This window comes from Aphis gossypii, chromosome 1, assembly GCF_020184175.1.
Source record: "Aphis gossypii isolate Hap1 chromosome 1, ASM2018417v2, whole genome shotgun sequence".
NCBI lineage: Eukaryota > Metazoa > Arthropoda > Insecta > Hemiptera > Aphididae > Aphis > Aphis gossypii.
In genome coordinates this window covers 34,327,352-34,341,840 of record NC_065530.1, presented here as the reverse complement: position 1 = coordinate 34,341,840, position 14,489 = coordinate 34,327,352, and the positions used below count along the sequence as shown (strand labels likewise).

At 24.1% G+C, this 14,489-nt stretch overlaps 2 protein-coding genes across 2 annotated transcripts; one reads left to right on the top strand and one right to left on the bottom strand.

Annotated features, from left to right (window-relative positions):
- Positions 1 to 5,567: 5,567 nt before the first annotated feature.
- LOC114126898 (uncharacterized) lies at positions 5,568 to 9,618 on the bottom strand. Its single transcript, XM_027990941.2, has 3 exons — positions 9,453 to 9,618; positions 9,122 to 9,371; positions 5,568 to 6,019 (listed from the first exon to the last, which is right to left on the bottom strand). The coding sequence occupies exons 1-3, from the start codon at positions 9,507 to 9,509 to the stop codon at positions 5,922 to 5,924; spliced, it is 405 nt and encodes a 134-aa protein (XP_027846742.2). The 5' UTR covers positions 9,510 to 9,618; the 3' UTR covers positions 5,568 to 5,921.
- Positions 9,619 to 9,765: 147 nt separating this feature from the next.
- Positions 9,766 to 13,180, top strand: LOC114126897 (uncharacterized). The gene is made up of 5 exons (XM_027990940.2): positions 9,766 to 9,864; positions 10,092 to 10,267; positions 11,281 to 11,515; positions 12,460 to 12,594; positions 12,656 to 13,180. Exons 2-5 carry the CDS (start codon positions 10,205 to 10,207, stop codon positions 12,670 to 12,672), a joined length of 450 nt encoding a protein of 149 aa, XP_027846741.2. The 5' UTR covers positions 9,766 to 9,864; positions 10,092 to 10,204; the 3' UTR covers positions 12,673 to 13,180.
- The last annotated feature ends 1,309 nt before the right edge of the window (positions 13,181 to 14,489 follow it).

Below are 14,489 nucleotides of genomic sequence, written 5' to 3'. Positions count from 1 at the left end.
TGACTATTTTCAATTAATTTATATACCTACTGTATAGACAAAAATATGAACATTTTATGCTTGAATATTATTATTTATTTTTAAATACACCCACACACATATTTTGTATAAATAATAGAATGAATAATTCCACAATAAAACCACACTCAGTGCATACTTATAATTCTCTCAGCTGTTTTACTATTGTTAATTTTATACTTAACTTAAAATATCCAATTTTTTTGAAAATAGATGATTCAATAAACAATAACTGTGATAATGTATTATGAATATTTTTAAAATACTGTAAGAACAGATTATGAAGAAACTCGTGTTATTTTTAGTAGGTTTTTGATAACGAAAAACGTTTTTATCAACAATTATACAAAAAAAAAAAAAAATTAAGAATTTCAACCTATACAAATATTTTGAAAATCATCACTTTGTTTCAATAAAAATAAATATTCAATGGAAATTAGAGGTAACTACAGTAATTCATTTTTGAATTATAATGAAATATCAAAATCTAATTTGTCAAAAATACCAAAATAATATAACGGTATATATTCTCGTTTTTCTATATTTTTAAAAAATCAAATACTTAAATGCTTACTGCTCTAAAAAATTATTAGAGACACAAATAATACACTCTAATTATTGTAATACCAATATATTAATCGTCCCGCTTACAATTTTAAGTCATAATTACAGTGTAATGGACCCTCACTTCCCCCCATCCGTTACCAATTCCTGAATATACTTTTTTTACATTTCTTATGAGCTATGACTAATTTCTCCGTGATTAAATATAAAATAATAATCTATAATCTTAATAAAACTAATCACGAGTAATTGTATCTAACGATTGAAAAATAATATCTGTCTTGAATTCCGTTCAAAAACATACTAAGTTACACATATCTTATTTTACCGAAATTCTTTATTCATTCAGCTACGAAGGAATAGCCTATAACTAATAAAATACAATATTGTGCTTTCAGGTAGCTATAAATCACTTTTAAGGAAAGAAAATCAGTCTCAAATGAAATATGTAAGCACTTAAATTGAAAATCGTTTTTATCAATCATTGTTGACAATTGAATATTGTAATAAAATATTGTTGGTAACAATCGTATTTCGAGTTGTGTCAAAATTTGAAATATTATATTTACGTATAAAAACGTGGGATAGATGTATCATCATCGTCATTGTATTCATTCAATTTCAGATAACACACAATACGTTGTTTTTTCTATTTTATTTTATTTCATTATTATTATTATATTATAACAAATATTAATTAATATTATTTAATATCCATTCTTCATATTCAAAATATTTTATTTCCCAGTTAAAAATTACTGTGCACGTTTTTAAAATCAAATACAGTGCATGATTTATTTTAAGCTCGAAACACTAAAAAAAAAAAAAACACAGTATAAAAAACAAAGCCTTCATTAATATTTAAAATGTATTCCATACTAGTTTCAATCTGCAGTTTTTTTACCACGCATAACTTAGTATTTTTCTTTTTCTTTTTATGTAAGATATAATTTCTATTATGGCTTAATGAATTTCAATAATATCAACAATAAAAATTTATTTGTATAATCCAGAACCACTGAAGCTATTAGTATAAATTTTGGTCTGTAGTTTTGTTTTATAATATAGAGATCTACTAAGAAAGCATTTTCTAAAATTAATTCCTTATGGATGTTAAAAAGTATAATAAAGAGTAAAAATATAAAATGTTATTTCTAAGTTGGATTTTTTTTTTAAACTTAACATATTCCATTATTGTCATTATAATTATATTTAAGATTTTAAAACAGAGTAAATCTAATGACATCATTTAATTTTTCACGAGTAACACCATGCGGGATCAGTTGAAGTAACTTATGCATATAACTGCATTTTTAGATGAAGCCACCCATTATGGATACGGGTGTTCTAAAAAAATCACAATAAATCAATAGTTATTATGCTCCATTATACGGCAACTTGTATAGGCCATTTCACTACACGGATGTCTAAAGATGCTTTAATCTGTTAAGTTTTATTTTTTTTTACTGATTATCAAATTTTATCATTTAAATTACAATGTTGATCTATGTAAAAAACAAATACATATAAAATAATATATGACTTATAGTTTAAAATATACTGATCTTATGAATATTTTTTCTCATGGTACAGGTATTTTCTTTTATTACACTGAAATTATATGTATGTTTAGTGATTCAAAAAAGAAACTTTTTTGATCTGTTTAGGTATTTGTGGTCCCCAGAATTTATATATGTATTTTATTTTATAAAACATTATTTTAAATAATTTAAAATGTATAAGAGATTGAATCAATTCCAAACTGTCTCTGAATATACTATAAAATTATATTACAATAAAACGTATAAGTTATATAATATATTATTTATACATCCTGTTATAAAATCACTTTTTGACTTGTTGCAAAACGTAAAAAACTCTTACACACATTCACGAAATTGTTAATATAATAAAATTGTTTTTGTTTTTATTTTATTTACGTGTTATGAGTTTTATTTAATTTATCAATAAATATTAAAAGTATGATATTACAAAATTTATAACTTAAATAGTAAATACTAAATTTACTATACAATTTATTGTTTAAAATAATCAAACACAATACATGAAACGCTGTGTTCTTATCGATTATATTGTCAATAGTATTTATTTAATGTTTATTCTAATGTGATTTCAAACAATAATTATTGTTGTGATTACATTATAGTACAACATTTTCATACACTTGCGGCCACTAGACCAGCCAACAAACACGGCATTATACAATTTATTCCAGAATTCTAGACCTTGATAATAATAATAACTATCCCTGAAATCCACTTTAAACAGAAAATTTAATGGAGTATAATAAAAGTATAAACGTAAGCATGAAGTCATATTTTGAAATTAATATTTTACATGAATAAACACACCCACGTTAGGTTCACTTGGCCCTATTATGATTGCATTACTATCCTGCCACAAAATGCCCATTCTGTGTAAATAATTATATTATATAATATTATGCCTAACCAAAATTGTATTATTTATAAATATAACTAATAATCTATTGTTCTACATTTTTTGATATCTCCTCTCAATTTATATCATATAATATTGTTTACAAATATATCGTAAAATATCGTTCGTATGGTTTTGTTGTTTATGTATTACTATATAATGTGATGAAGTAATTTAATACTTTTTTTTCTATAATTATTGCACTTATAAATTATGTATTTATTATTGTAAAATATTAAATATAGATCAGGAAGAAGTTAACCAGATTTATAATACTAATTTATGATGCTATCGATTAATAAAGTGAAGTATTATTTTATGAAACAGGCAGACACAGATATATATTCTTTGAGTAGTAACCAACACAATATAATAGCTTCATCAGATAGTCTTTAATAATATGCTTGAAAATAATAATACATTGAATGATGTGAGTAAAATAATTCAACGTTCATCTATCACGAAATTATACATTTATTATATTTGACAAACATTATACGGAGACTCACGATTGATGCCTATCAAAATATGGTTGTAACCCATAATAATGTTTTCAATATTTTTTTTTTTCACTCAAAATATTGGCAAAAATATGAACTGATATAACAGTATCTACGAGACTAATTCTTCGATACAATTTGATACAAATAGAATATTTATAATACATCAAGTCAAGTAGGTATATAGTATTTTAATGTCATCGATAAATCGATGCTATTTAAATTAGATCAAAGTTTATTTTGATAATGATTATGTCCACGAACGTTACCTTAATTCATTTTAATGATGTATTATTTATTAAAGTTTTTTAGTTTTAAAAATATGTAAGTAATACATTCAATCAATATGGCAAATACTAAATTCCACAATAATTTATTCAAAAATTATGAACATCAAAATTGTTCAACGTATTTTCATTATAAATGTTCGTATATTATTTGAAAGATCAATCTTTTAATTATAATTGCTATTTTTATTTCGGTATTGATCAAATATTCATACCTTCAAATAGAACAAAACATCTTGAAAACGTATCGAATTTTTAAAAATAATATAATACAAGCTACATACCTATAGTACTTAGTAATTTTTATAATACTTAATTAAAGTATCTAATTTTCAAATGAAGATAAAACGCTGTGTTTCTTTCACCGTACGAGTATATCAATTTTGAAAACTACTGTCATGTAAACAGATATTGTATGCACCAAAAATACCTCGCTAAAGCAAAAAATATCATATGGATGTGGTTTGCAACTATTTTCGTCTGACACACGAATGTGAAAATGTGAATCGTTAAATATTTCTATTCAAAGAGAAAAATAGAAATCAGAATCATCCAAAAAATTAACAAAAAAATTCTCTTAAATATTAAATTAAATATAAGATTATCTCAATTAAAACCTATATGCAATGTAAATGTATTGATAAATATATATTATACATATCTATACTAGCTAACATAATGTTTAAAATTCTACTTCAAATGTTTTCAGATAGATTTCTAACTAATACTTCACAGTAATTTATATATTATTGTATTTGTGTACATCCTATATTATTATTAAATGTAACTTGTTACAATCATACCAACCGTACATCATAATATCAGAGAAAACATCACCCAAAATACCGTAAATATTAAATATTTACATTACGAGGGCAGAATTACTAAAATACATATTACGTTTTGTTTTCAAAAACCTTTTCAAGCCAAATGTCAATTTGGACATTGTCGTATAGTTTTGATTAATGTTATAATAAACAAAGTTATCGGACACGTATAGTATTAAAGTCACAATCTAAGCCAATGGTAAAATAAACTTCTTGAATACATGTTTAGCACAGCGAAACTACTCCAAACATGAAAACTAGTTAATATTTTTCTAAAATATTTCTAAACTGATACAGACTAATCGAGCTGTTAAGTTACTATAACAATAAAAATGCTATTTAGTTAAATGTTCCTGTGAAAGAAGTATAATACATTTGATCTTTTTATTTCCAAATTTAAGTGGTTCAAGAATCCTAAACTACTAAAATATACTAAATTGGGTTTCTCGTTTCATACAAATAAATTAGTAAGATACATGCCTATTACATGCATCCGTTATATCCTACTTGTGTAATCTATAAGGTTGTGGAATTTATAAAAATTTAGACTACATTCTTTAACCCTTAAAGGTAACATTATCTTATAAGTATACATAGTCATAAATGTATAGTTAGTTTTAAACTAATATTCATTGTTAAAGTTAAACTATTACTCGTATTTCATACATCCAACATATTACTTCTTAATAATATAATGACCTTTAACAGTGTTGTTATAAATTGTTATAATATTTTAAAGTATGATTTGGTTTATGCAATATAATATAATTTATTATTATCCATTTTACAGTTTAGACCCTTAAATAACACATTTTAAAAAGTATAAATACGAAAAATTTTCATAAATTATACTTATTTTTTACATATGTTATATTATATAAAATATACTTGAAAAACTAAAAAGTATAATATAATTTAATTTATGCAATATTTATTTAGCTTTCGTATTATTTTTTTATGTTATGTTATGTGTAAACAAAAAACACTAAGAAATATTAATATCGACAATTGAAAAAAATATAATCCATATAAATTTGTTTTAAAATAAAATTAAAATATAAACGATAATCTGGTGTATAAATTATGGATTATCAGCAATTACTTAATTTCTGAGAAAAAAATAATAATAAATTAACAATAATATTGATCATCGTATAGGTCTTTGTAAACCAATTATTGCCAAGTTTGATTAAATTTAGTTTATATTCAATCTATTTTAATTTTTATTTAATCAACTTTAAAAATCGTAGTTATTAATACTTTTATTAAATTTTCATTGCTTTATCTTTATCATCGTCATTTTTAGCTTCGATTGGATCCATTTTCCTCTTCAGTTCCTTTACTTTATCCAAATATTTAGATGCTGCAATAGAATAATACATTTATTAGACTAAACTGTCAATTACAAAATTAAATATTGCAATCAACTAAAATATGATTTTAAACTATACTTCAAAGTTATTAAATAATTAAATTATGCTGTTTTAAAAATATAGGTAAGTAAGTTTATGAAAATAATTTGGATAATTCATTATTAGCTCAACTTTTGAAATACAAAAACTATTTGTAGTTTGAAGTTTGAATATTACCTACCTATATAAATTCATTAAGAAAAGTGTGTATTATAATAAACTCTTAATAAACACTCATAATATCATAGGATTATAAATTGATATTTAATACAAAGAATAAACATATACAAATTACAATTCATAATTCTAGTTGCAAGTAATATATTATTGAAGAAACCCACTCAGGGAGCATAAAACAAAAATTAATCTTTTTTTAAATTATTAGTTAACTGATTTAAATAGAATACAGAATAAAAAAAAAATGTCACTATGCAATCAAAATAAGAACAATACGTTTAAATAATTTATACCACAAAACTCAGCTGGCTTATGCATAATGCTTCACAAATATTGAAAATTAAACAATTATGAACTTTCACGAGCTCAATAAATCTCTCTACAGGCACATTTTATAACCACGTTTAACACAAAATATTGTTTTGTTGAACTTTTATAATAAAAAAAGAATCGAAGATAAATTAATCACTTAAAAGTTTAAAATACTCTTTTCGTAACGTCATTTAACTTACTTTGGATAATATTACCTATTATAACACTTCAACATATTTTACATAATTCATTTCAACCATTATCGTCAAAATAGTTACTCGCTCAGTCTTTACTAAAACCAAAATTCCAACCCTAATAGCACGAAATAGCTATCAGTACGGCAAATAATAATATATACCGTCTGAAGGGATTCACCTAGTCAGTTAAAATACAGACAGATTATGACTCAAACCAAGACTAGCTCCTAGGCATTTCACAAACAGGATTAATGAAAAATCATTGGCTGTCTTATTATAGACCTCGTTGCCAGACCTATTTTAGGCACATCCGAGATGCATGGTATTTGTGGTTCTATACTTAAATATATTATGATACACAGAATATAGGAACCTCTTGAGATCGAAAAAGATGTAGCGATCTGTGCAATATCTTTTACAATCTGTAAAATATTGTTGTAAATTACATTTTAAAACGTTACCCGTGCATTTTTATAAAGTATAGTGACAATTCTGTGTGGAATCCTATATTTATATTATCTTTATTTTCATGTCTTAGGTAATATAATATTATGTAAAGTTGAAGCATATCTACTTTTTATATAAATTAATATTACTAATTTGTAATAACCGTCAGTTCAGATTATTATTAACAATACGGAAAGCTTACAATTTAACACTGTTATTTTTAAAATAAATTTCTTAAAATATATATATACAATATACATATATTTATTGATTAGTATTTATTTCATCTATTTTAATTGACACTCTCTATTTGTAAATGTCTCAAGCATGTAATTCAATATTCTGATGGTCCGTGGTCAACAAGAGTGATCAATTATAAATGAATAATACTACGTTATATCAACTTACTACACTGCTGCAGGTCTATAAATGGATATGGATGATCGACTGATATTACTAAGATATTTCTTTCAGTTTATAATCAAAAATTTCCAATCACTATTTATGAAACACAAGCTACAATGATTTTAAAACGTCTATTCGTATTCCTGATCCGTTCAAATGACATGATATTTTTTAACAATAATACATAGGTACTTTATATCAGTTGATTTTATCGATATACCAACAATAGTACATTAAATAGATTGGTATCTAAATATTATCGGCTAACAACTAATTAATAACATAACATAATAAATTATTTTTTATAAAAACAAATTGAGTACAAAACAAGAATTTTGATTTTTATACGACCAAGAAAATATAATCTAACTACAACAGTTGAGTGATAAGTGTTTAGTGTTTACAATACTGTATTTTATCTTCCAAACATATTGCACATGATATTATGTTATGAATACTTATGAATTATGATGAAATAAATACCTTACGCAATGCGTTATATTAATTGACACAACCAATATGCGTTCGAAAACAGCAATTGTAAATTCGTAACTAGGTATATCTAGTTATTCATAATACATGAATGCAGTCTAGAGACAAATATACGGATAATGTATTATTGTTATTATATCGTTAGCTCTTGCATATACAATATGTTATGTATATATAGTTGTTAAGTACACAAATATACTGTCATGTATGTTCCACGTTCACATCAAAATACGTTCTGTATAATTTACTTGATTTAGAATAGCATTTGTTTGATGAGTGGTTCTATATGGTACAATATGCCTACAAATTATACAAATTCGTTTGTACAATTTCATGCGTTCGAGAAATGAAGAAAATCCAAAATACGACTTATCACGCAATAAAATACATTACTATATATTATAAAGTACCTAATGACAGTAATGACAAAATCAAATCAGTTTATGTGCAATAGTGTCATCAATTACGTTTCAAGTGTTTGGGTAGATTGTTACGTAAGGCAAATGAATATATCTGGGATATTAGACCAGGATGAAGATCTATGCGCAATGATACGATTTCATTTGAAATGTATCAAAGAGGCAAATTCAATTACGCAGACTACTGAGATAGATTAATTGGAATTCCTATGTGTTACGAACATCGCCGTAAACTAATCCCGAAAATTTTACTCCGTGATACTAAATGCGTCTAATAAAATATGTAAAATGTATTGAGTACCGGGTAACCAGCTCGGAGTGAAATATTGTCACGCAAAGGTCATTCTCCAATTTTTGTTATATTCGTGTACTTACCCATCGCAAATATCATCAAGCGCTCAAAAGTCGAATGAAAGCAGGTCAAATAAAAATTGCATTTTTGTGTTCTAAGGGTTTCTAATATTATTAATTATTATATACATTAAAATGTAGCGAAATCTGTCATACGAATTTCGGAAAACGCGATTACATATTTTGGAATACCTCTGTTCCTATTGTAAATATAATAATATAATTAATGTAGATATATATTAATATTTTGTACCATCTTTAACGTAGTTGTGTAAGAATCGTTTAATCAAAAACATGCGAAATTCTCTGTTATTAATTGTATTGGTGATCACATATTGTATAACTTCCAGCAAATCTTGTAGCTCGTTTCCATGTTCTTTAAGTTTAACGTTATCTTTTAAATTTACTTCTCCGAGGTCCATTTCATTGTTATATATATCTTTTTTTTTCTCAGTCCAGTTTTTCAGTTTCTTATCGGTCACAGTCTTGCCACCACGTACGTCCTACACACGCAGACAAAAAAATATTTTACATAAAAATGTGTTTTTATCATCGTGTGCATTACTATAAGAAAATTAAATTACCTGCAGCATCGAAACACCCAACACGATGGTTATGCATATTAACGTCCTGCCCTTCATTTTTTAAGAATGGATCACAACTGTACGAGTGAAATATAAAATATAAATATTTTCAAACAATTTCAAACATTTTTTAGTAAATTTTTAAACATGTTTACTAACGATGAAAACGGCAGTATTTTCGATTTAATTGCAAACACATGCATATTGTTTATCAGATAATAGTATGCCATAATAGAAACATACCTACATCAATTACTATAGGCACTCGTCATACGATTTAAATAATTATCATAAAAATGCACAAAATATATTAGATAGTCGAAAGTGTACAAAAACAAAATTATTGTGAATAACCCTTCAAGTGTGTTTTCTCCGCACTTCATTCGTTAAGAATTTTTTAGAAAAAAACAAAGTAAATAATATTACATATTTTTTTTTTTTTTTTTAATCCAACTGTTTATAAAATATATACACATCTTACGTACGATATTGATTTTTTTTTAAAACAATATGAAAATTAAATACTTGAAATAAACTGTTTTTAGTAAATACGTAATTTGTTTCATAATACGAATCTATTGTTTTATACTAAACAAAAATGTTTGAAAATTAAATCATTTTCATTTAACACTTGTGTAGGAAAAAAATTACGTTACGATCAACACGCAACTTTGAGCCACCTTCCGATTTAAAAGTCTCATAGTAAACGTTGGCTACAAGTTTTGTTTTTCGGAAATCATTTTCAGCACAAAATGAATATTAACTACATACAAGGAAAAGTGATTTTGATAGTTCTTGCATGTGTGTTACACGCAGTGAGTATCATAAAATAAAATATTATAATATTTTATTCTATTTTTATTTATTTTACCTTTCGACAATTAAGCAATAATCACTTAATTATGGTATCAATGGCAAACAATATGTTATTAATAATTTGCATAATTATTTTATTTGGAACTTCTTTTTTTCACACTGACTTTAAGAAATACACTAAACACCTGTTACCCATTGTTTTTAAATATTTTTATTAAAATAATTACTTTTAATAACAACAGAAACTACAAAATCAAATATAGCATTATTATCTTTAACGGTCTGGACTAATATAATTTGTGTAACTGTATAGTAGGTGTATTGACAGAATTATATTTTATTATAGTTTTGAAAATGCCCATGTGGTTAACCAAACCACACATATTTTATTCAATCTTATATACTTAAAAAACTATCACCAGTTTTTCAATAGTTTATAATGTAAACTATTATTCACACACATAGTGAAATGAATTACCTATTTAAATGATTATCACTATTTAATTATTTCAAAAAAAATTATCAAAATATCAACTTCGAAGATGTATTACTTTTATGCATCTACTATTTGTTTTCTATATTCATGTAAATAATGTTAACCAATCTGAGTATCGTCAATGGATGACTTATCAATCAACATTCTAGGTATATTTTCTTTTCACTATTAACCCATAAGCCTACTATGAATATTGAATATAATATTATATATATTATTTCTATTAACAATTCAAAAATATGGGTGGTACAAAATACTATTATAATAATCATTATTTATGGCATAATGATGCGCTTTATGCCTTTATCCAATTATAAATACACAATGTGGCCACGCCAAGTGTTATATTTTGTCTGAGTTAGTTAAAATATTGTTTATTTTGTTGGTATTCGAAAGACATAACTCATAAATATTATTATAACTTCATACATGACGACTTATATCTTTATAAAGAAAAAATATATAAAAACAATATTAAATTATACGCAACAATATTTTTTTTTTTTTTGATTTTAGAACTATGGAAAAACTGGTAAATTAAAATCTAAAAATCAATTAGAAAAATCTCCTTCCAGCTCAAAAAATAAAAATCATGAAGTTTCTTTAAAGGACCCAAAAAACGATCCCATTGAAAAAATGTTATTAAAAATTGCAACTATAATCCAAGGTTGTATAGACGAAAGAACCATGAATAACAAACAATTTAAAACAAAACTGGACGATTTATACAAGGATATAGTAAAGGATCCAGGTTGGTGTTAATATTTTTATTATTCATTAGTTACCCTAATTCGTAGACCTTGTATTAATAATAGACCGATCTTTTGTACACACATAGAGTGCACTCCTTAAGTGTGACTCTTGTTACTACACTATAATTATAGCAATTAAAACGAATAGAACACAGTCCCAAATTTTTTGTTTGGATGATATGCTGAAAGCTGAACTGAAGAATTTTTTTTCATATCCATTACACATATATTTTATACTCCAACCGTATCGAAAATCGCACAGTTTATAATTTACCTCAGTTACACTCGATTCAGAGGTAATCTCTTGCGATTACTTTATGTATTTCCCATCTATTTACAATATATTATGTATGACTATAACAATATTATACGATACAATTTTTTTAACAGTAAATATTCATTATCTCGAAAAATATTAAGGTATTTGCATGGTCTTGTAAGCAAGATTACAAGATAAGATTTCTTGTTGACAATATCGTGGGCATTTAAAAATCTTTTAAATTTATTAAATTAAATATTCTATTCTTTAGTCAAGTTCAAGTTATTAATCTTTTAGAATGAAATTCTAAATTCCATATCAGATATATTCAAAATTTTTGATACATAAAATTGAATTCCAAACTTTTAGTTAATTCATATTCAAAGTAAATAAAGTTTGGATAAGTGGAATTGAGTGGCACAGTGATGTCTTAAAAAACTATGGTTTACCGTTAATAAAACCAAACAGTAGACCTATATTTAAAAATATATTATTATTATTTCTTTTTTAAATTTATATCATTATATTAAATTGATTTATATATTATTTATCATTAATATAAATTAGACTAGATACATAGGCTCTACTATAATAGCCTGTTGTACAACCCTGTAAGCAAGACAAATATATAATAGAGCATAAGGTATATATCAAAAATACAATATTCGATTCGTTTTATTTCAGTAAACGAATCAATAGTTGAACACATGAAAAAAGTGAAAAACATTAAAAAAAAATACGATGAAGATGTCAAACTATTGAAGATAATGAACCTTGGAGAAACCCTTAAAAATAAACCTAAATCTAAATCATTCAATAGTAATAAATAAATTAAATAACAATACTTAATAATATTATTAATATTTATATTTGTTTTTAGAATCAGACAAAAAATAAGCATCAACGAAGTGTGGTCAAATATTCCGTTACAATAATATATTCATTCGTTATAAATTGCCTACCTATTATACTACCAGCCAATTTCAAATGATGTCAACAATTTATATTAGGTACCTTGCCAAATAGCTGATAATAGATAATAGATAGTTTGGATAGGAACAAGCTATTGAATTGTATAATATTAATAATTATTCCTCGTTTCAATTTATTTCCAATTTTATGATCGTAAATAGCCAATACTCCAATACTCTTATGTAGAGTTTAATTTATTGTACTGAAGAAAAAAAATATGCAAAATATGAATTTTCACATGTACAATTTTTTATTTAATATGTTTTTCAATCCATCAAAACTAAAATTTCGCTGTTTAATTTATTTTTTGGTGGTACAGATTTAAATAATAATTTATAATAGAAATAGCTTAAATTTTATAAGATATTATCTACCTACATTATATTTAAAACAATAAAGACTAAAAATATACATTTTTTTCAATTAAAAATAACTGGTCGTTTTTCTAAATATTTACTAAGAAAAATATTATTCAACTATTACTAATTAGTAATTAATGAAAATCTTAATCAAATTTATTTTTGAAAGTGTCATTATGGAATAAGGAATTTATTTTATGTTTTAAGCTAACGTATAATATGACTATGTATAATTTCTAAGACTAGCAAACTTTTATTTAGAGGTGCGTTTATCTTAATCGTTTCATCATTACATGAAAAATCTGTGTAGCTTGATAGAAACAATAGAAAATAAAGTGTGGTCAAAAAAAATTTTAGCTGGTATGAATATCACACTTCTAAAGAGCGAGTATATAAATTAGTCACAGCAGAAATATCAAAACGAAATATCTCATACATTATTAATTAATCAATGATGAGGTTTCGCCTGTAAATCGGGCTGCAACGAAATTGTATGGATACATTTTTATATTACTATTACCATGTTATGTAATAAAATAAAAATAAATACTTACAAATCATCGATTAAAATTAAAATATATAGACCGACCTGCATGTTTATTGTATATAGTTTATTTAAATTTTATTTTTTTCTAACTATTTATCTACCATAACTATTTTTAAACATTAATTTAAAAACATATGAATTATCTTAAATTCATAAAATTTACAAATAAACATAAACTACTTATTATAAATAACGTATTTAATTATTTATTCAGTTCCCAATAATTTAGAAACAAAACTCAAAAGTAATGAAAAATTGTATAACTAAATAATTTTAATCTTCAATACTTACTTAAGAGATGTATAACCTCGAAAAATTTAAGTGCACTTAAATGAAGATTTTTATACCTACTCGATAAATCCAATGTAAATTTAGTTAATCGAGTAATCTCTCATTTTAAATTTTTTTTCAAATTTAATAACTTTTATTTAGATGATATTTTGTATCTAAATGCAGTATAATATACTATTTATAGCTATTCATAAAAGATTTGTTCACACAATATAATATAAAATAATAAACAAATGAACAAACTTTTTTTCATATAATAAAAATGTAAAAATGACAATATAATACTATTTGTCAACTTGTTTTTAAAAAAATATATGACTTTAGAGTCTTAAAATGTCCAGTGATTCTTTATAAATAGACTTGAAAATTAATTGATACTTACATATATGACACTATTTTTGATAAAATGTTCATTTAAATCGATATTATAAAATCTAAAAGTTTTATAATATAATATACTTTTATCAAAAATCTTATTATTTTCACTAATGTTTTATGATGGTATCATTATTTATCGATCATTAGATCATAATTAAAGCTTCAAA

Excerpts from the sequence above, each read along its gene's own strand:
- LOC114126898 (XM_027990941.2), bottom strand. The coding sequence starts at position 9,509 with ATGAAGGGCAGGACGTTAATATGCATAACCATCGTGTTGGGTGTTTCG. Across the intron at positions 9,372-9,452 it reads TGGGTGTTTCGATGCTGCAG|GACGTACGTGGTGGCAAGAC; the intron begins GTAATTTAATTT and ends CTGCGTGTGTAG. Across the intron at positions 6,020-9,121 it reads ACACAACTACGTTAAAGATG|CATCTAAATATTTGGATAAA; the intron begins GTACAAAATATT and ends ATTCTATTGCAG.
- LOC114126897 (XM_027990940.2), top strand. The coding sequence starts at position 10,205 with ATGAATATTAACTACATACAAGGAAAAGTGATTTTGATAGTTCTTGCA. Across the intron at positions 10,268-11,280 it reads TTGCATGTGTGTTACACGCA|AACTATGGAAAAACTGGTAA; the intron begins GTGAGTATCATA and ends TTTTGATTTTAG. Across the intron at positions 11,516-12,459 it reads GGATATAGTAAAGGATCCAG|TAAACGAATCAATAGTTGAA; the intron begins GTTGGTGTTAAT and ends GTTTTATTTCAG.